Here is a 21,334-nt window from a genome sequence, read left to right on the forward strand (position 1 = left end):
TTCTGGCGCAAATGTGGCAACACTGATATTCAATATGGGGGACCCCCGGGTCCCCTGGGAGTTTCGGGACCCCCGCCAAACATCGCGGACCCTTTTGGACCCCCGCGAAACATCGCATGCAAGAGGTTGCACATGAACTCTGCAGCCGCACTGAGGCGCTCCAACACAAACACTCCCCTACGCTCCCCTAAATCCTCTGTGTGCTCTAGGTCAGTGGTTCTCAAAGTTTTAATTTCAAGGACCCCCAGTTTGGTATGCATTAGGACCCCCATAACTCCAGAGTGTACAAATACATTTGTACACTCAGCGTTACAGACCTGTATATCAACAACATATAACATTGCATTGCCTCATACATAGCCCAAATAAGAAAGAGTTACATGAACACTTAGTTAGTTTTTCCCCCCCAAATGAAAACACAAAGGACAAGAGTCTTACAAGACTTAAAAGAAACAAGATGCAAGTAAAAGAACAACAACAACAATACACAGAACCAAAGAGAACCACTGTTCTATCTCTATGTTGTCACGATAACCTGATGAAAGCTTTCGGATTGAAACATTAGTGTGCGGGAGTTATTTCGTCTGCCTTTTAATATTCAAAACTTCCTCAGGCCAAGTCCAGAAATGAGGCAGCAAGCTAGCTATTTTGTATATTCGCATTTGGTTGTACTGAGAATATATGGCATATAATATATTTTTCAAACATGTTATTTCTTAACCCATTTAGGGCGGGAACCCCTATTTGTAACTATACCTTTCAGGATGGGAACCCCTTTTGGGGTTCCTGTTGCTATGTACAGTACCCTATATAACAACATACAAGTTATTAGAATCGGCCTCAGGTCTAAATGGGTTAATACATAATCGTTTCCAGATTTAACTGATTAGACACTTCCTGAGTACCCCTAGGATTACCCCAAAATACCCCAATGGGTACTAGTACCATGATTTGAGAAGCACTGCTGTACAGTAGGTCTTTGTGCTCTGTGTAGGCCTGGTGTTAGCAGGTAAGTACTTTCAATATACCCCGCACATCCCATTATGGTACACTGTAAACAAAAAAACAAAGAGTATGCAAAAGTACGGGTCCATATGGTTACATATGAACACTGTCAGAGTTGAAAATGGTTAAATTAACAATGAGGATTTTTACTGTGTATCTGAAATACATCTTCTTTGTCACTTCTGTGATTCTACAAATCCATAAAGTTTCCTTGATCCACAGCACCATGAATTATAAAGCATGTTAACCACATTCACGTTAACAGCATGTTAACTTTCCCTCCTTTGGCTTGCCCTCCGTCAAACACTTGTTTCCCTTCAGTCCTCTTGTCTGAGTCTCCTGGAGTGTGCTCCATCTTATGCCCAGATGAAAGGCACAACCGTGTCAGAGAAAGAAAGAAGGGAAAACAAGAGGTCGAAGCAAAGAGGGTCATGTGTGAACCTCAAACACAAACCACCAAAAGACAAACGAATGCAGGGAAATAGAGCATGTTTATCCACCCTTATTTAATCCCCAAGCCTTGCTTTTGTTTCAACTTCAAGCAGAGTGTGATAGAGAGGGAGCCACAGAAAGTAATGTGTGACAGGAATACATTTCCAATGCACTTGAGAAACACGTTATCTCATATGTTCTCCAAACAAGGATTAACCCACATTTAGTGACTCAAGTGTTCCATGGACAATTAAGAGTTGCTAATAAAGTTAATGAATATTTTGAAAGGGGGAGGCAATAAACATTTTATTGTCCAAACTTCAAATGGTACATCTGGATAATATTTAACCACAATCAGGGGACTGAGCATAGCAGCGTACTACACACAAGCACAGAGTGGAGAAAAACAACAAGGTGTGAACTGTTCTCTCTCTTCTCTCATTCTAAAATGCACCGCTACAGTAACTTGCCTCCCAATAGAAAAAAGGGACAGCCAAGGTTTGCCCACAGCGGGATCACCCACACTGTTTGTTCATGGCAACACAGCACCAATGTAAAGTAGCCCCCAAACCTTGGCCAAAGGCCCATCTGAATTTTAAGTGACCAGTGTCGCCAATCGCGTGTCTTTGGACTTTTCACTCCCTCTTTCTTACTCTGCTTCTCACTCTATTGGTCATCTAGGGCTCATTTATTTAGTCGGACATACACATATCAAGGGCCTCCTTTCAGTCCTGTGGGGCCTAAGGACAATATTTCTTATTCCCCCAATGGCAAGACAAGCCCGCCCACTGTCCCCTCATAGCTCTATATAAGAGTGTGTGAGGAACTTGTGATAAGAACTTCAGTCTCAATACAAGCCTGGCCATGCGGTTTAAAGTCCTCTTTCATGTCTACCTGCTGTCACTCATAAAGCATGGTGAGTATTGTGCCACCGGCCTTGCAGATATGACAAAAAGCATTGTTTTCTTTTGCTAATACCCTGCTTTCGCAGTTAGTTGAGCTGACCGTTTGAATTCAGTGCATTGTGCACACACTCAGCTATCTCAGGTGGACTCCAACTTGGAGTGTTGCAGAAATTACGTTTTGTGACAATCACAGTACAAATCAATGGAATGAAAATGTAGGAAGTGGATCTTATGGTGCCTATGTTGATCAGACATGTCTGAGTCAGGTTAGGTCATATTTGTGTCAACTCATACCTGACCATAATCTTGAAAGGTTCCCATGATTGTTGTGTAATTTCAAGTCAACTTGAAACTGTAAATCAAATACAGCAATGCTTCTGTTTGGAGTTTAATGTATACAACGCAATACTAGCAGATACAAGCTTAGTGCTATATATAGTGAAGATAATGACGTATGAGTTACTGTTTGGCCCGACAAAACTGTGTAGTGTCAGCATTGTAAACCTTCATAGAATGTTGATGATTCAAATACTGTAAGTCAGTAGCTTTGTCATCTGTATGAATATCTCATTCCACACTTACGACCAGGTCTTCACCTTTTTGTTTGTAATGAATCATTTAAAAATGAGTCTAAATGATTTAACATCAGAAACTGATTAAGCATTTGCTCTGGGTTGACATGACCTGAATAAATCTTAATGTGAAAATGAATCTAAACAAAAGTGTGGCATAACAGTTTCTTGATTGGTTCTGTTTGCTATCGTTGTATGTATTCAATTGTAGTGAACAATACACACTTAGAGTGAGTAAACACACTTAGACACTTAATGGCCATGAGTATTTCAACACTGGTGAGACGTCGTGTCAATATGTGTCTATCTGTCACTCTTAAGAAGTGCTACAAGTAAACACTTCAGGGGGAAAGTTTTCCATTGCCCATCTCTGTGGACCTAACGAGACAAAAAGACCTTTTGTTTACACTATGGCAAAAAATCTACAAGGTGTATTGACAATCTTGAGTCATGTTCAATTATGAAATGTAAGGAATTTGTGATGGAAAATCATGTTCTGCATTTTGTCTGTTTTTCAGCATAAGGTATAGTTGATTATTGTTCAGGTCATTTGGAATGGGAATTGTTAGAATTTTATTGTACAATGTGTTCTATTTTTTTATGGCTTACTGGAGCATTTCTTTTGATCCCTCTGACTGATGTAACATTTATTGTTCTAATGGCAAATCGTTTACTATCTAAAAGAAAAAGAAAACTCCTGCTGACCACATACTGTACCGAGAGACACCCTGTTTACACTAGAATGTGTCTTAATCAGATAGCTGAGATATGGTTTGATGCAGCAATCTGATTTCAAGACGTATACAATGCCTCTTTGGTGTGTTTACGCTTAGATTTATATGTGATTAGACGCATTCCAGGAGCTATCTCTTTACTTAAGATGCATTTTAAGGCTAAGTGTAACCAGCTTTATCTGGTGGGGAATAGTTGTCTCTTACATAGTCTATTGATTGATCAAGCTTACATAGAGTCTATTGACCATATACTGTAAAAACAAAATCTCTTTCAGTGGTGTTTGAATTGGATGATAATGGAGAAATAGTTCAATTTTCACTCCCTTTTAGGTAAAACATACGTTAAGTTTTAATCTTCAACAGGGAATCAGTAACAGACAGTTCAGACCCAGTCAACATCCTTATATTTAAAGATCATTCTAAACAGTTCATACAATCTCAATGTAATGTAAAGTTGTACAGTCTCCTTTCTGGTAGTGTGGATATTGGACAACAGGCCTCAGTAACATACTCTCTCCAAAGACCCTTTCATTCATGTCCATCAAAGGCTTAATTTAAACTTTGTTGTGCGACAGTGTCCCTCATTGAATTCAGTTATTCGCAGCAAGCGACACGCGGCTTAAAACTGTTTTTTTCCCTGCTGCTCACAGCTTCTCCAAATGAGGTGACGGCCAGCCCTTACACAGATGCACTCCTTCCCTGCTCTGCCACCTTGCCTCATGAAGCACAAGAACCCCTGCTTCAGGTCAGCTGGGTAACCAATGGCTCTGAAATCGCCTCATTCGGAAACGCAACGCAGCACATAGACGACGGATTCAGCTGGGACACCAGTCAGTTTCCCAATGGAACGTTCGGGCTGGTGGTCCTTAACGCTAGCCTCGCGTCGCAGGGGCTGTTTGAGTGCACAGTCACCTACAATTCCACTCAGCAGGACACCGTGAATGTCACATTGAGTATTCAAGGTAACTCTTTGCATTCCTCGAAGTTTGCTGCTTTCCAGTTATAGACCTAACTGTGCTATAATCAACAATGATAGTTTGAAGAAGCATTACATCAACAATGCTCCTTGGTCTAATCTGATCTAATCACTTTCAGTGCTGCTATGACAATAGAATGTTCCTCTGGATCAGCAAAGGTGTTTGTTTGAAAGTTTAAAGCTCCCCAGACAATCCTTAAAATGTAGATCTTGACTGACGTACAAGTAGTAGTGTAATTCTGTGCCAAAATATTGACTTGATTGTTTATCTGTATGTTTGTCTATTCCTTATCCTCATTTAGCTCCCCCCACTCTTTCGATCCCGTCCCAGTGGGTGGTGCTGGAGAGAGAGAGCCAGCTGGAGTGTCGTGCAGAGGGTTTCTACCCTCCTCCCATTTACTTCTCCTGGACCAGAGATGGGAGCGAGATTAAACCCCTCCACGAGGTTGAAGCTGAACAGGGTCTGGATGGGTATTACTGGGCGGTGGGCAACCTGACGTTCTACCCTTCTCAGGAGGACCAGAATGTGACCTTCGGCTGTCAGGTCACTCACGTTGGGGTCAATCATGTCCTGCCATTCCAGCTCAACATCACCTGTGAGTGATAGGAATCTGGACCTTTGTTTTTGTGTTCAGTATATACAGCCTTATCTAAAAGGGATCCAAAGCTAAGACATGTTCTACTTTTGCAATATTTCAGTTTTCATCATCGTTTGGCTGTAATTTAGTCGCTTGTGGTCCATCTGATTACTGTACGATGACCACAAATGTATCTATTGAAATCCCCACACTTATGCTTTTTTGTGAGGCTGATTTAGTACAGGAGTAGTCACCTCTGTAATGATGTGTTTGCACAATGCTACACAGTTATTAATACATCAATTACTATCATTCACTACTGATATTAATTCAGTCTTAGGTGGCCATAGCTGAGTGGGTAGAGAGGCCATCTGGGAATCGGAAGGTTGCCGGTTCAACCCTGGCTTGCCCAGTCAAAGTGTCAAAGTGTCCCTGAGCAAGAGCCCAGCTAACAGCTCCTGCCTCTGCACTCATCTGAGCCATCTGAGCACTGAGCAGACATCTGCTGGGTGAAGCAGTAAAAGTAATTTCCCCCTTCCCCCAGGGACTAGAAAATACTCCCCTTTCCCTTTACTTTAATGCATTAATGCATGTCCTCCTCTCTCTTGTCAGACCTTCCTACGGTCAGGCTGTCTGTTGTGCCGCCGACATCCCGCGACACCCCCTTGACGCTGTTCTGTGACGTGGAGCGGTTCTACCCGGAGCAGGTGTCTGTGACCTGGCTTCACAATGGCTCGGTTATGCCCGAGCCCCCAGTCAGCGAGCAGAGCCCAGATGGAACGTACAGTACCAGGCGCTACTATAACCTGAGCCCGGAGCAGAGGGAGCAGGCTGGGAATGTGGAGTGTGTAGTCAACCAGCCTGGTGTCATAAACCCAGCCCAAGTCTCGGCCTCCCTGGAAGAACTGGATCCCCCAGGTATAACACTTTAATTTCATTGATTCGACTGCTAGTAAAGACCAGCTCACTGTTGTGTTTTTGTGAAGCACAATTTTTTATTTTTTTTTATTGTTTGAATATTATAGAGTAGATTCAGTAGAACAGAACAACCCAGTAAAATGCTCAGTGTTAGATTATTAATTTTGTACCACTAAGGATATACTGTTACTACACTAATTTTGTCCTGCCTAGGATTTGAAGCCTGGTCTCCCACAAAAATCAAAATTTCTACTGTTGAGCTAAGGCAGAATGCCCTCTTTTGGCCAGGGGAGATATTTAGCTTCAGGCAGTACCACTTGTCAACCAATGAGTGTTCCACCTGACACCAGGGTCTAAAATTTCTAACTTGGGACCAACTCCAACCACTGCAGATGTGCTAGTTATATTGTATTAACATATTCTATCATACAAATTGATTGAAAAAAACTAAATACAGTGTTTATTCATTAAAATAATTCTGGATTACAGCTTTAATCACATGAATCCTATAGCTTCACTGTCCTGGACTTGTCATAATATGGGGGACATTTGGCGAAAATAGGTGAACAGTCTGTGAAAATAGCAGATCTACAAGCTCACAAAGCGTCACAAAGCGGCACAAAGCGGCACAAAGCGGCGCGATGGGAATTCGTAGATCGGCAATTTTAGATGAAGAGATTTGGTGTAGAGGGGGAAAAAGGAGGGGACCAAATAGAACCGGGGGGGAACCCCCGTCAATATAGTATAGGTTTCAGTGGTTAAGGGACATACAGTGACATCTCCCTTCTCTATGTCTTCCCAGAAAAGGATCCGGTTCTGAACAAGTCGGCCAAAGCGTCTGTGGCTCTGATGTGTATTTCTCTGGTTCTGGTGTTCTTGCTCTGCTTTGGGTTTTCGTGGAGGAGAAGAGATGGTAAATCACAGCACAAGCAATACATCAATGCACTGCATCTCCTATGTGTCGTCTAATACAGTATTATGTAATTTTATACCATAATGATCGGCTGTGATCAAAGTGAGTGGCGTTCTGAAATCTGAAGAACTATCTAAGTATGTTTTTTTGTCTTGCGTACTGTAGCCAGACGATCAAAGATCTCAGTCTACTGGGGGGGGGGGGGGCAGCATCACAGCATCACAGAATAAAAGACTTAGGGAGTTCGTTCATGGTGGATGGTATCGGGATTGGTTTTCAAAGCAGTGGGCATAGGTTTGTGCTGTTCAACCCCATATTGATTTTTTATATATTTATATATATATAGATGTATCATAGTAGGCAGAGATCTATGGAGTCTGGTCATCTGGCTATGCAAGACACCTTAAAGGCATAGTATGTAGCTTTGCCCAGTGTTTTTACCAATCATTTACCTCTATACCGTACCATATTTTGTTTGACCAAAAACTTCCCGTCTACCAAAACAAACAGTAAAAACAACAAAACACAGCGAGAGAGGGCAATGTGTTTCTGCATGTAAACACCACCACACTACTACAGTGGCTGATAACTGTTGGTATAGAGGGAAATGATGGGTAAACATTTTTTTAATATTGTTTTGTCATGTAAACACGGGGCAAGGTTACATGCTATGCCTTTAAACTGTTTCAGAAATATTTACTCGAAAATGTGTACTCTAAAACTCTTAAACTTTTAAATATGGGACAATGGAATTCAACAGCGTACAAGGCATTGTGAGCCTGGGTCCTGTGTACTGCAAAGTAACATATACCACACTCCTTGCAAGGCAACTGCTGGGCTTGAGAAACCTCTGCAAATATTGCACAATGGCTGACCCCCCTGCCCCACTCCCCTCCTCTCCCCTCCCTTTCTTCCAGTGGTGTAAAGCAACTAAGTACATTTACTCAAGTACTGTACTCAAGTACAATTTTGAGGTATTTTTACTATACAGGAGTATTTCCAATTTTCAATACTTTTACTTCTACTCCACTGCATCTCAGAGGCAAATATTGTACTTACTCCACTACAATATTATGAAAACTTTACTAGTTACTATGCAGATGTAAATTATTATATTATAAAACATACATTAACCACTTTAGCCCTATTTTATACATAGGCTATTTGAAAATAGCCGATCTGCAAGCTCACAATGCGATGCGTTGTGAGATTGTAGATCTGCTATTTTGAACACATGCCTTTTACTTGTAACGGCGTATATTGTGGTATTGCTACTTTTACTTAAGTATATCTGAGTAATTTTTCCACCACTGCTTTCTTCCCCCTCTCATTGACTATATCTCTGTTCTTCACTCTCTCTCTCTCCATCTATTTCCATTCCTGGGACTCAGAAAAGCAGAAGTCTCTGGCCGTGTCAGGGATCATCCTGCCTCCGCGGGTCATAGTAGGTCACAAGGGCAGGGTGACAGTAAGCATCGAAGGCAGGAGGGTGGACCGAGTACAGACCAAATGGTTCCTCAATGACACCGCGATCACTGACACCTCACTCACAGGTAGGAGGGCGGGCCTCTGTAGAGATATTCATGGTTTGGCTGACGGTTGAGTGATTGAGTGATTTTGTATTTCAATATTTGTGCTCTTCTACTGTATGGTTTATTTTATCTCTGTGAAGCACTTTGTAACTTTGTTTCGAAAGGTGTTATATAAATAAAGCTTTATTATTACTATTATTATTATATTATCTATATCATTGGTTCTCAAAGTGGGGTCAGGGGTCCTTGGGGGGGTGGGGGTACCAGGGGGTCCCCAGCAAAATTAGTTAATAAAGCATCACAATCATTTTAACCACTTTATCCATATTTTATACTTTGGCTATTCAAAAATAGCTCATAGCGTGGCACTCGGTGCCGCAATATGAGCTTTTAAGGCAAACATTTTTAACTCAAATCTTTGTTTCTGGGGGTCCCTGGCACAACATATCTTCAGGTGGGGGTCCGTGGCCAAATACATATCAATTTGGGGGTCCTTGGCACGAAAAAGTTTGAGAACCACGGATCTATATAACATTATAATCTGGGTATAGTGACAAGTGAATAATGACATGATATTGCCCTGCACACTGCCTGATTTTTCCAACCTCATTGTTTGTTTGTTTTTTTGTTCTCCCTTTTACACTTTTTTAATGCCGCTAACAAATGATACCTTAACACATCAAGGACCCTTAAAGGCCAAAACTAACTTTAACTGCCTCTATAACCCCCTAACCACCATCCATCTGCCCTACGGTCTCACTCTCACGTCCCCAGTGTCAGAGAAGGGTCCTCTGCTGCCCTCCAAAGGAGAGATGGGATACTACAAGCTGCACACCCAGGGGCCGCTGCACTCGGGGACTGGCAGCACACAGCAGCTGCTCTCCTCACTAACCTTCATCCCTCAGATCTCTGTCCACAAGGGGGCGGTGTTCAAGTGCCAGGTGTCTTACGTGGGCAAGGACAAGGTGGTGGTGGAGAAGGTGTCGGAGAAGTTTTCCGTACTAGGTAAGGGAAAGATACGTCTTGTCTTGTGTTCTCTAATGCATTGGTTCTCAAAGTGGGGTCCGGCGACCCCCAAAGGGGTCCTTGAGGGAGTTCCAGAAGGTCCCCAGCTAAATGATAGATAGTTCGGAACCAAATTGACCCTTATGGGTCTGTAACTCTGAGAGTGTACAAATGGAAATTTGGTTCCGTAAAAATCTTCCGTAAAAATCTTCTCTTATGCTGGTCCCTGGCATATGTTTTCAAATGGGGGTCCGTGGGCTAATAATAAGTGTCAATTTGGGGGTCCTTGACATGAAAAGGTTTGAGAAACTCTGCTCTAATGGCTGAAGAAACTGTGACAAGGATCATCACGTCTACAGTACCACTGTCAAATCATAATGTCTCTGAACGTCCTCTTTCAGCTGCCCCAGAGGTCTCCGAAATCCAACTGGCAGAGGCAGCGGATGACTCAAGTAAAGTAGTATAAAAGTTTTGGTCATGAGTCAGTAAAAAAGTGTTTGCCCTACTGTTGGTTCTGTGCACTGGGTTTCTCAGTCATTTAATGCTGGCTGTGATCTTCCTGCAAAACCAGACTTAAGCTGTTCCCTTCTAATTTGTCTCATCCAGATGTTATCACCATGACAGTCCAGGCCTCCCATTTCCACCCGGATATCATCACATTCCGCTGGTTCTGCCAAGGGGGCGAGCTGAGCCCCGTGGCGTCCCAGGCCCTGACGTCCCCTCGGCCCGATGCCCAGGGCTTCTTCTCGGCCTCCAGCCAGTGCAAGCTCCCCCGCAGCGAGCTGGAGGCCGGGGGCACCAAGGTGTGGGTCAGTGTGCACCACATCGCCCTGAAACAGCCCGTCACCCGAGAGACTAGAGGTGAGTCTGGAAAGAAAGAAAGGAAAATGATACTTAAAGGTGCTGCAAGTGATTTTTTTGGTATAGTAATCATTGCTATAGTGTGTTTTCTCGGTAACAGGAATCTCCCCATCTCTCTAGCTCTTTTGTAAACAAAATACATTTTCTGGTCGGGACACCGATTTCACCCAACCAGGAGAGAGAACTCATACAGGATACAGGATAAACAAGTGAAATTGGAAGTAATTAAACTAAAGAATGAGCAGGCAATTTTTTGTTTTTTTTCTGTTTATTAAAGAGCTGGAGAGACAGCAAGACCCCTGTTACTGAATAAACACGGTACAGCAATGATTCAGAATCTAGAGCTTTGTTTAACACATTGACTGCCTGAATTATTTTCACTGCCTATTGTTATTCATGCCAGAGATTTTTCAATGGGAAAAAAAAAAGTACTCAGGAGCCGAGATACAAAATTTTAAAGTTTTAAGTTAACAAGGAAGTGGATGAGAGTAAAGATCTTCGAAAATTCATATATACTTGGTCTTTGGGTCAAAAAAAAAAAAAAAAAAAAAAAATGATTTTTTTTTGAAAAATTATTTTTTTTGCTAAAATCGAATTAATTCGATCTTGGCAGGCAAGTGATGATAAGCTAATATCGAATTAATTCGATCTAGGCAGTCAATTAAAGGATCCCTGGGTAATAAGCCAAATATGCCTTAATACATTATAATTGCCCTCTATAACTAAAATTAAAAAAATGAAAACACCTTAAATATTATATTTTAGAAACAGTTCATCTTTTACTCAAGAGGGGCAATGCCCGTCACAAGTTGATGATGTCATTTGTCCATGTGTGGTCTAGCCCTATGGAATGTATAGAATGCATGTGCAAAAAAAAACATATTTAAAATATTGATTTGTTGCTCATATTAACCTTAGGAAGTATTAAGTTTTATTTTCACATGCATTCCATAAATTCCATAGGGCTAGACCACAATTGCCCCTATTGAGTGAAAGATGAGCTATTTCTATATATGTATATATAATAAGAAAGTGTGTTTTTCTAGGTATTTTTATAATTTTACATTTTAGTTGTAGACAATTATAATGTATATTGAGGCATATTTGGCTTATTAGCCAGGGATCCTTTTAACAAAAACATGTTATAACCCAAAAAATCACACCCTGTGTGAAGGTAGCGGCGCCTTTGATACATTTTGTCATCGATATGTGTTTATAATGTGTTTATAGCCACGTGTCACGTAAAGCTTGACCAATCACTTTGTTGACGGGTCTGACCAATCAGAGCGTTGACGGGTCTGACCAATCAGAGTGTTGACGGGTCTGACCAATCACTTTGTTGACGGGTCTGACCAATCAGAGCGTTGACGGGTCTGACCAATCAGAGCGTTGACGGGTTTGACCAATCAGAGCGTTGACGGGTCTGACCAATCAGAGCGTTGACGGGTCTGACCAATCAGAGCGTTGACGGGTCTGACCAATCAGAGCGTTGACGGTGAACACGGTCAAAGTCAGGTATAGAGCAGGATCGGTGCCGCTAAAAATATAACTTACAGGACCTTTAATGTTAATTCTCTGCCCTATTCCTGCCAGGTTTCATGAAGAGACCATGTGTGTCGGAGATTGTGAGCTGCACCTACTCCCCAGATCAACCGTTGACGTTGGGCTGTGACATCACAGGGTTCTACCCTCCCGACATCTCGGTCACCTGGCTGAAGCTGAGGGCAGGAGAGCAGGATGACCAAGAGGATGACGTCATAGAGGGAGGAGATGTCTGGGGCCCCGTACAGACGTCTCCCATGCTGTACCGGGCCACGGCCACTCTCAAAACAGGGCTAACGAAGGAGGACAAACGGGTTCGAGGAGGAGGGATCATGTGCAGAGTGGAGCACTGTTCACTAGACGAGCCTATAGAGAGATGCTGGAGGAGCGATGATGTTGGTATGTATGTTCACAAGCACTTTGAGAATATACTGTACACACAGTGACCATTCTGCTGAAGTAAGAGCAAAATGTTCGTGTGTCAGTTGTGTTGTGGCAGCATAATCTTAAGGAGCCCATGTTCCTGTGTTGGCCTATATAATATATTTTTTTTATTTCTTCAAAAGATTTTGAAAATAGTGAAAACAGCCAATCTACAAGCTCACAGCATGTCGCATCACATGCTATTTCTGCTATTTTTGTTATTATTATTATTATTATTAATATTATTATGTTTTAAATTAGTTGTGCATACCTGTGCATACTGTATGTTGCATTATATAGAATGCTGAATGGAAGAGAAAGGGAGAAGGGAGAGGGAATCCCGCACACTGTCTTCACTTTCTCTTCCATATTCAGAATTCATACTCCGACGCACCTGTCGCTGTGCAAAAGGACATATCCTAAAAGCATTATATAGAATGGAACAAAAATAACAGTGTAACTAAAATAGCTCTTTTCCCTTCCAGCGCCTCCCTCCATCCCGTCATCCATCTCTGTGTGCTGGAGCAGCGAGGGGGTCGGCGTGTTCTCCCTCCTCCTGAAGGGAGGCCACCCCAGGGCCACGTTAATCTGGTCAGCCGGTGGAGCCACACTCACACCTCTGGCGTCCGCCGAGACGGAGGACATAGCAGATGACGGACAGCGGGAACTGAAGAGCGTGTGTGCCCTGGAGAGGAGCAGCCAGCGGCCGAGCCACGCGGCTAAGCAGCCGGAGAGAAGGAGGAACGGACATGCACCGAGTACGTATGACGAGTTTGTGTATTTGACCGCTTTATTGGCCAAGGAGGATGGATGGATGGAGCGGAAACTAAATAATAATTCCCTGGGGTCACGGCGTTGACCTGTGCATTCTGACCTCTTGGAAATGCAAATGTACAATGATGATGATGTGTAGTTACTGCATGAAATCAAATTCCCACATTTTAATGACCTTGTGTAAACTAGGCAATATGTGAATCTGCTGTATGTATATTTACTCTTATTTACTAAATGTTAGTTTTTCTCCTGAATTTGTGTTTTCTCTGCAGAGACACAAGCTGCAGTCACAGACTTTGACATAGAAGGAATCGCATATATTGACGAGAAGGTGGAAGGCGAGAACAACAACATTGACAAGGAGGACGTGATGAAGTCAGAGGAGGAAGATGAGAGCGAGGAGGAGGAGGACGTGGAGCAGCAGCCAGGTGCACTGCACATTAACGGAGTGAACTTGAAGAAGGGCCTGAGGGCGGATGAGAGAGAGCGGCTGAGAGTGTGTGTGGAGATCACACACCCAGCACTCCAGCTGCCTGTCTACCGGATATGGACAGGTACGTTATGATATGAGCACATGCCACAAAGTCACTACTGCGTATGTTTGGTGTAAACCAGTGGTTCTCAAACTTTTTCATGTCAACGACCCCCAAATTAATATGTATTTCACATACATATTAACAGACCCCCAATCTGAAAGTGACCCCAGTGACCCCCCCACATTGTTAAAATGTTGCAAATGTTTCACATTCTTTTCAAGGTTTTTGGGGAAATGGCAGATATACAAGCCCACTAACGTGTCGCATCGCATCGTACATCTGCTATTTTCAAATAGTAGATGTATATACTGTATGGTTAAAGTGGTTAAACTGATTTTCATACTATATCAACTAAGTTTGCTGGAATCCCCTCAAGGACCCCTGGGGGTCCTCGTACCCCACTTTGAGAAACACTGGTGTATAGTGAAAAACACTCACTGTTAATTTATTACATTTTTAACTCTGAAACAAAGGAAGGAAATGGACGCTTACTGGTTACATTTGTTTTGGTTAGTTCTTTTTGGGGGGCTTTTCTTGCCTTCATTGATAGTCCACAGACAGTGTAGAGAGACAGGAAACAGGGAGAGAGAGTCGTGGTGTGACAGTGACATGCAGCAAAAGTCCACCGGGCCCAGGAATTGAACCCGGCCAGGACTCGTTGTCAAGTATTAGGGCCTAAGTGGTACGCACCGTAACCACTCAGCTATCGGTGCCCAGTCGTCTGCTTTCATTTGTACACTCTGAGTTAAATTTCCCAGGGGGAACTGTTTGGACAAAAGTTTTGCTCTCTTTTTCAGTCTGTGGAGGGAGAAAATAATAGTGAACTAACAAAACAAAAGCTTGTTGCTGTGCGCTAATGTGGTTTTCCTGTGCAAGACAGAATGATCACAGTGGTGGATGCAATACAAATGCACAGGACTTGTGCAATGGGTGTCATATTAACCACTTGAGCCAAAGGTGTTGCACGGTATGTTGTGAGCTTGTAGATGTTTTAAACCACTGTTTTAAAACATGTGTGAACAATTCAAGTCAAAGCTTTGACAAAACAATACATAAAAGTCATAAATACATCACAGATAAATAAATAAACAAATTATTTCAGACAAATCTAATTGCATTTAAACTGACCTAAAACCCTCTGCCCTTTATATCCTACCGCTGGGAACTAAAACGAACGTGCACATTATGAAGACCACATTTCTAAGACTGGAAGTAGCCTAGATTAAGGAAGTTTGATAACGTGTAGCTACTTCTCCATACTGACATGACTCGCACGATCTTTTTCAGAACCACACGAGGAGGAGGTGTCTTCTGCATGATAACCACATCCAGTGCAAAGAGGCCTGCGTCTGTCATACTAGCCTATATGTCCTCTACAGAAGTGGTTCTCACACTTTGTCATGTCAAGGACCCCGAAATTAATATGTATTTGTGCCAGGGACCCCAAACAAGATTTGCGTTGTAAAAATGTTTTAAAAATATTTTTTTCAAACGATTCTTTTGAAAATAGCAGACATACAATTAAGCTCACAACACGCCACATCACAATGCGACACGTTGTGAGCTTGTAGTTCGGCTAAAGCCGATGTATATAGGGTTAAACAGATTTTGATGCTATATTAACGTACTGGGGACCCCCTGTTACCCCCATCGAGGACCCCTGGGGGTCCCCAGACCCCATTTTGAGAACCCCTGGTCCAAGATTAATGCATTTGCATTCCTCATGTTCATGTTCCTAATAGGCTACATCATCCTTGTTCTCTCTTCCAAATCTTTGATTTTCTTTTTTCTAACATTTGTTCATGTTTTTGTACAAAGAATGTTGCAATTATTCAAATACCTGTATTTTGAAAATAAAATATTGATTAATTTTTTACGTGGGATTTCCCCTTTTGTGAGTTTTAAAATAATGTTTGTAATGGTCTATGGTTTTTACTTTTAAGTTGTTCAGCTGTTGATACGTTTTTTTCTTAATGGATCTATTAAGAAAAAGAAAGACATTTAGTTTTTTCTTTGCACTATGAGTGCTGTTCTCTGAATTCACATTCATTTCACATTTTATGTGACTTTGATTATGACAATTCAACTTGAAGAGATATAGTCTATGGATATCTACATCTGTATTTGAAAGACAATTATAGGCATTTCTATTAAACTCAATAGAAATCTTCATTTGTATGTAATGAAAACAGGTTTTTAGTGAGGGAAGTCCAAAATTCACACCTTTAATAAGTAAGCTAAAAACCCATGAAACCGCTGTCTTACTGCAGATAAAGTGTTAAGTTGTAGGCTTAGGCTATATTGATTTATGTACATTAAATATTATCAGATAGGATATGTCCAATTGAATTTTTTCCTCAAAACATGTTTTAATTCTTGAACCCGAAAATATTTGTAGGCCTGGCTATATTCTTCGCATTTAGAAAATTGATGTGACATGGCCTATCTATAATGCTTAATTTCGGGTCGCAAGCTTAAAAAAAAAAAAGCTAAAACAAGAAAACAAACTATCAGTGGTGGAAAAAGTAGGCTACTCATTTTTTTTATTTACTAAAAGTATCAATACTGCTGTTTATAAATACTCTGGTACAATTAGAAGGCCGGTATTAAAAAAGTACTTGAGTAAAAGTACAAAAGTATTGATATGAAAATGTACTTAAAGTACCAAAGTAGAAAGTGCTCATTTTGCAGAATATCCCCATTTCACAAATGTTCAAATGTGTAAAATGTATATTTTTGTTGAAAATAGCAGATCTGCAAGCTCACAATGCCTTGCATGGCGAAGCATTGTGAGCTTGTAGATCGGCTATTTTCAAATGGCCAAAATGTTTATAGGGTTAATGTATGTTTTGTATAATAAAAATCAACAAAGTTACTAAAGTTTTCAAATAATTATAGTGGCGTAAAATTAGAATATTTGCCTCCGAGATGTAGTGAAGTAGAAGTAAAAGTACCGAAAATTGGAAATACTCAGTAAAGTGAAAAATATCTCAAAAGTGTACCTAAGTACGGTACTTGAGTGCACTTATTTACTTTACACCACTGCAAACAATGACAACTTCCTGGCCTGACTAGGTGAAAGTAACGACCACCACACCCACCGCAAGTTTGCTAGAGCTGCAGCTCAGCTGTGCTGCAGCTGATCATTCTTCCTCATATTGAATATACACATGTATACCGGACATTGCACCATGACAGTTCACACAACTGTCAGTAAACGTTCGTTTACTTCAAACGTCGTTGCGCTTCGTTGTTAAGGTATTGTTTACTTATGCAAATTATGCAAATCAACACATCTAATAAGACAGCTGCACCAAAGGTATTGCATCAAGAGTATCCAAGTGAAAGATGGACCCATTGGACCCCTCTCCTCCGAGTCAGTTTGCTAGAGCTGGGAGAACGATCTGGTCGGTTTGGGTGAGTTTTTACTTTAACTTAGTTTCTCATGGGATATCCTATTACTGCATGGGGTATTACGGTAACAGGATATGTGGGCACCAAGGGTCAAGGGAGAGTGGGCACCTCGTTGTTAAATTGGCTATTTTTTCCAAAATGTTAAAAAAATATATATTTGGAAAATGTTTTTAGGTAAAGCACAATTTCTACAAATTGCCACAAAACCTGTATATCCAGTCATTTTAGGGCATAAAAATGAAGTTGAAGGATACATTTAAGTCTGATAATGATGTGCGTGTCCCTAGTGCCCACCTATCCTGTATCTGGTATTACTGACTGCCATGTGTGACGTGTGTCATGATCATTTTAAATTATGCAGGATGTAAAATAACTGTTCTATTTCTCTCTCTCTCTCTCCCCCCCCCCCCCCCCCCCTCTCTCTCTCTCTCTCTCTCTCCCCCGCCCCCCCCCCCCCCCCCCTCTCTCTCTCTCTCTCTCTCTCTCTCTCTCTCTCTCACACACACACACACACAGTACTACGTAGCAGAAGCTGTGGGAAGGTTCTTGAGGCCAGAAGTTATTGATAATGATGGCCAGGAGCCTGAAGAGAGTAATGCCGAGATTAATGTCAGAGTTGAGGGAGCAGAGGAGACACAGACAGATCCTACAACCAGCTCTGTGGAGAACAGACCTCAGTCAACTGTTACCTGGGAAGAGTGTGACAGCAACAATGGCGTAGGACCAGCCAAAGAAAATGTACAATACACAGTGCAGTTCACTAGAGGGAGCGATGGACACACATTAGAAAATGATGAGGGTGAGATAGAGGAACAGATTGCAGACATTGGACCGCATGTTGCCAAAGAGATGGCAACAGAAGAAGAGGAAGTAGAGGATGATGGTAAACAGCACTTAATTGTAAAAGTGTCCAGGACTCTCAAAACTGATGAGAATGAAGAACTTGATTATTTTGGATCTTCAAATCTTACACATGTGACGTTGAGTGACAACATGGAGGAAACTAACAGAAATAGCGGTCTTGAGGAAATTGGTGGGATAATGGCACACGAAGAAAGGCAGAATGTAGATGAAACCTTGAGAAATGTCCAGGTGAAGGATTGGAACGAGGGAGAGGAAGTCCTCATTGAAGACGAACCACAAGATTTGAAAGATGCATGCACTGCACGTTGCTCAGGGTCCGAAGATTACGCAGGCCAATTGTGTACATCAGTGAGTCCGGAGAAGGACAGTAGCATTTACAGAGAGGACTTGGCATTGGCGAGACAAGAGGAAGGTAGAGGAATGGAACATGAAGCGGATATGAGAAAAGAAACAGAGAGACATACAAGTGTGTCAGAGCAGGCCAGCGCTTTGTCCGACTCAGAGGATGAAAACGACCTCACATCTGACGAGGGATCGGCGGAGCACGGCGGAGCAGGGGTCGAGGAAGCAGTGCTCCTCTGTGAAGAAATATTACATGAGAACAGCGATGTTACTGCTTCAGAGGTTGCTCAAGATGCTCAACTACAAACAACGGGTGCTGTGGAAAACAAAAATACAGAGCTTTCAGGAAAATCTGAGCACATCGACCATCTGACAGTAACTGATGGGAAAGCCCAGTTGACAGGGATAAACATTCCAGTTGATGAGGAAAAGACCAGACCAGATGAAGGAAAGGTCTCAAGTTCAGAGGCAGACATGGTAAATAAAAAAGAAACTGCACCCATTGAAGTAAAAATTGAAAGCAACAATGGAGGGGAAATAACTGGAAATCTTACACATGTGACGTTGAGTGACGACATGGAGGAAACTAAAAGAAATAGTGGTCTTGAGGAGGAGATTGGCGAGATAATGGCACATGATGAAAGGGAGAAAGTAGATGAAACTTTTAGAAATGTCCAGGTGAAGGATGGGAATGAGGGAGAGGAAGTGCTCACTGAAGACGAAGCACAAAGTTTGAAAGATGCATGCACTGTCCGTCGCTCGGGGTCAGAAGAAAACTCAGGCCAGTTGTGTACGTCAGTGAGTCAGGACAATAGCATTTACAGGGAGGATGTGGCATTGGTGAGACAGGAGGAAGAGGAAGGTAACCGAATGGAACATGAAGCAGTTGTCAGAAAGGAAACAGAGAGACATACAAGCGTGTCAGAGCAGGCCAGCACTTTGTCAGACTCTGAGGATGAAAACGACCTCACATCTGATGAGGGCTTGGTGGAGCACGGCGGGGCAGACGTCCAGGAAGCAATGCTTCTCTGTGAAGAAATATGTGATGAAAACACCGATGTTACTACTTCAGAGGTTGCTCAAGACGCTCAACTAAAAATTACCTACAACAAGAGAACTGCGTCAGATCATGACATAACTGTTGCCGCACAAGTGATGGGTGAGACACTTCTAAAAAATGAAAATGATGCAAATGACCCGGAAGTGACAGAGGACGGGAGCATAGCAGTAGAGAGGGAGAAGGATGTTGAGATTAAAGCACAAATTGATGACAAGGGGAAAGAAATTACAAAGAGCAATATTTTAGATTGTGGTTTTGAAGCAGAGGACAATGCAGAAGAGTATATTGGAACTAAACATATTCAGGTCAGTGAGCCCATCACAGAGAACATGGAAATACAACTTAATAGAGCTCAGTATGAAGGTGGAAATCAAGACTGTATCGCAGCTGAAAATGTTGCTGTGGAAAACCAAAGCATGGAGCCTTCAGTAATGTCTGAGCACATCGACCACCTGACAGTGACTGACGGGAAAGCCCAGTTGACAGAGATAAACAGTCCAGTTGATGAGGAGAAGCCCAGACCAGATGAAGATAAGGTCTCAAGTTCAGAGGAAGATATAGTACATGCAAAAGAATCTGCATTTACACCAATTGCAGTAAAAAATGAAAGCAACAATGGAGGTGAAGGAACTGGAAATCTTACACATGTGATGTTGAGTGAAAACATGGAGGAAACTAACAGAAATATTGGCCTTGAGGAGGAGATTGGCACGATGATGGCACATGATGAAAGGCAAAATGTAGATATCCAGGTGAAGGATGGGAATGAGGGAGAGGAAGTGCTCTTTGAAGACGAAACACAACGTTTGAAAGATGTATGTACTGTCCTTCGCTCAGGGTCAGAAGAAAACTCAGGCCAGTTGTACATGTCAGTGAGTCCAGAGAAGGACGGTAACATTTACAGAGAGGAAGTGGCACTGTTGACACAGGAGGAAGAGGAAGGTACAGGAATGGAACATGAAGCAGCTATGAGAAAGGACACAGAGAGATGTACAAGCGTGTCAGAGCAGGCCAGCACTTTGTCAGACTCTGACAATGAAAACAACCTCACATCTGATGAGGGATTGGTGGAGCACGGCAGGGCAGACGTCCAAGAAACAATGCTTCTCTGTGAAGAAATATTAGATGAGAACAGCGACATTACTGCTTCAGAGGCTACTCAAGACACTCAACTACAAATGACCTACAACAAGAGAGCAGCTGCATCAGGTCATGACATAACTGTTTGTGTACAAGTGCAGATGATGGGTGAGAGGCTTCCAAAAACTGAAAACAATGATGCAAATGGCCTGAACGCAACAGAGGACGGGAGCATAGCAGTAGAGAGGGAGCAGGAGGTTGAGATTAAAGCACAAATTGATGACAAGGAGAAAGAAATGACAAAGAGCAATATATTAGAGTTTGGCTTTGAAGCAGAGGTCATTGCAGAAGATGACATGGACACTGAACATATTCAAGTCAGTGAGCCCATCACAGAGAACATGGAAATACAACTTAATAGAGCTCAATATGAAGGTGGAAATCAAGACTGTATCGCAGCTCTGCTGGGAACGGTAACCCAAACAACTGAAAATGTTGCTGTGGAAAACCAAAGCATGGAGCCTTCAGTAATGTCTGAGCACATCGACCACCTGACAGTCACTGACGGGAAAGCCCAGTTGACAGAGATAAGCAGTCCAGTTGATGAGGAGAAGCCCAGACCAGATGAAGATAAGGTCTCAAGTTCAGAGGAAGATATAGTACATACACAAGAATCTGCAGTTACACCAATTGCAGTAAAAAATGAAAGCAACAATGGAGGTGAAGGAACTGGCCATTTTACACATGTGACGTTGAGTGACAACATGGAGGAAACTAACAGAAATAGTGGTCTTGAGGAGGAGATTGGCGCGATAATGGCACATGATGAAAGGCAAAATGTAGATGTCCAGGTGAAGGATGGGAATGA

At 42.2% G+C, this 21,334-nt stretch overlaps 2 protein-coding genes across 2 annotated transcripts; both read left to right on the forward strand.

The window, feature by feature from the left end:
• Window positions 1–931: 931 nt before the first annotated feature.
• LOC311060087 (uncharacterized protein) lies at window positions 932–15,550 on the forward strand (the record flags this gene model as incomplete). Its single annotated transcript, XM_084078211.1, has 14 exons — window positions 932–935; window positions 1,327–1,440; window positions 4,299–4,610; window positions 4,927–5,220; window positions 5,815–6,120; window positions 6,923–7,033; window positions 8,425–8,586; window positions 9,340–9,570; window positions 9,972–10,022; window positions 10,177–10,431; window positions 12,025–12,372; window positions 12,882–13,154; window positions 13,443–13,724; window positions 14,994–15,550. The coding sequence occupies 14 exons, from the start codon at window positions 932–934 to the stop codon at window positions 15,023–15,025; spliced, it is 2,775 nt and encodes a 924-aa protein (XP_083934337.1). The 3' UTR covers window positions 15,026–15,550.
• A 1,267-nt stretch (window positions 15,551–16,817) lies between these two features.
• On the forward strand, window positions 16,818–21,334 carry LOC311060088 (uncharacterized protein; the record flags this gene model as incomplete). Its single annotated transcript, XM_084078212.1, has 3 exons — window positions 16,818–17,123; window positions 17,637–21,273; window positions 21,324–21,334. The coding sequence occupies exons 1-3, from the start codon at window positions 17,055–17,057 to the stop codon at window positions 21,332–21,334; spliced, it is 3,717 nt and encodes a 1,238-aa protein (XP_083934338.1). The 5' UTR covers window positions 16,818–17,054.

This window comes from Gymnoscopelus microlampas (genome assembly GCF_963454915.1).
Source record: "Gymnoscopelus microlampas genome assembly, chromosome: 14".
NCBI classification, from domain to species: domain Eukaryota; kingdom Metazoa; phylum Chordata; class Actinopteri; order Myctophiformes; family Myctophidae; genus Gymnoscopelus; species Gymnoscopelus microlampas.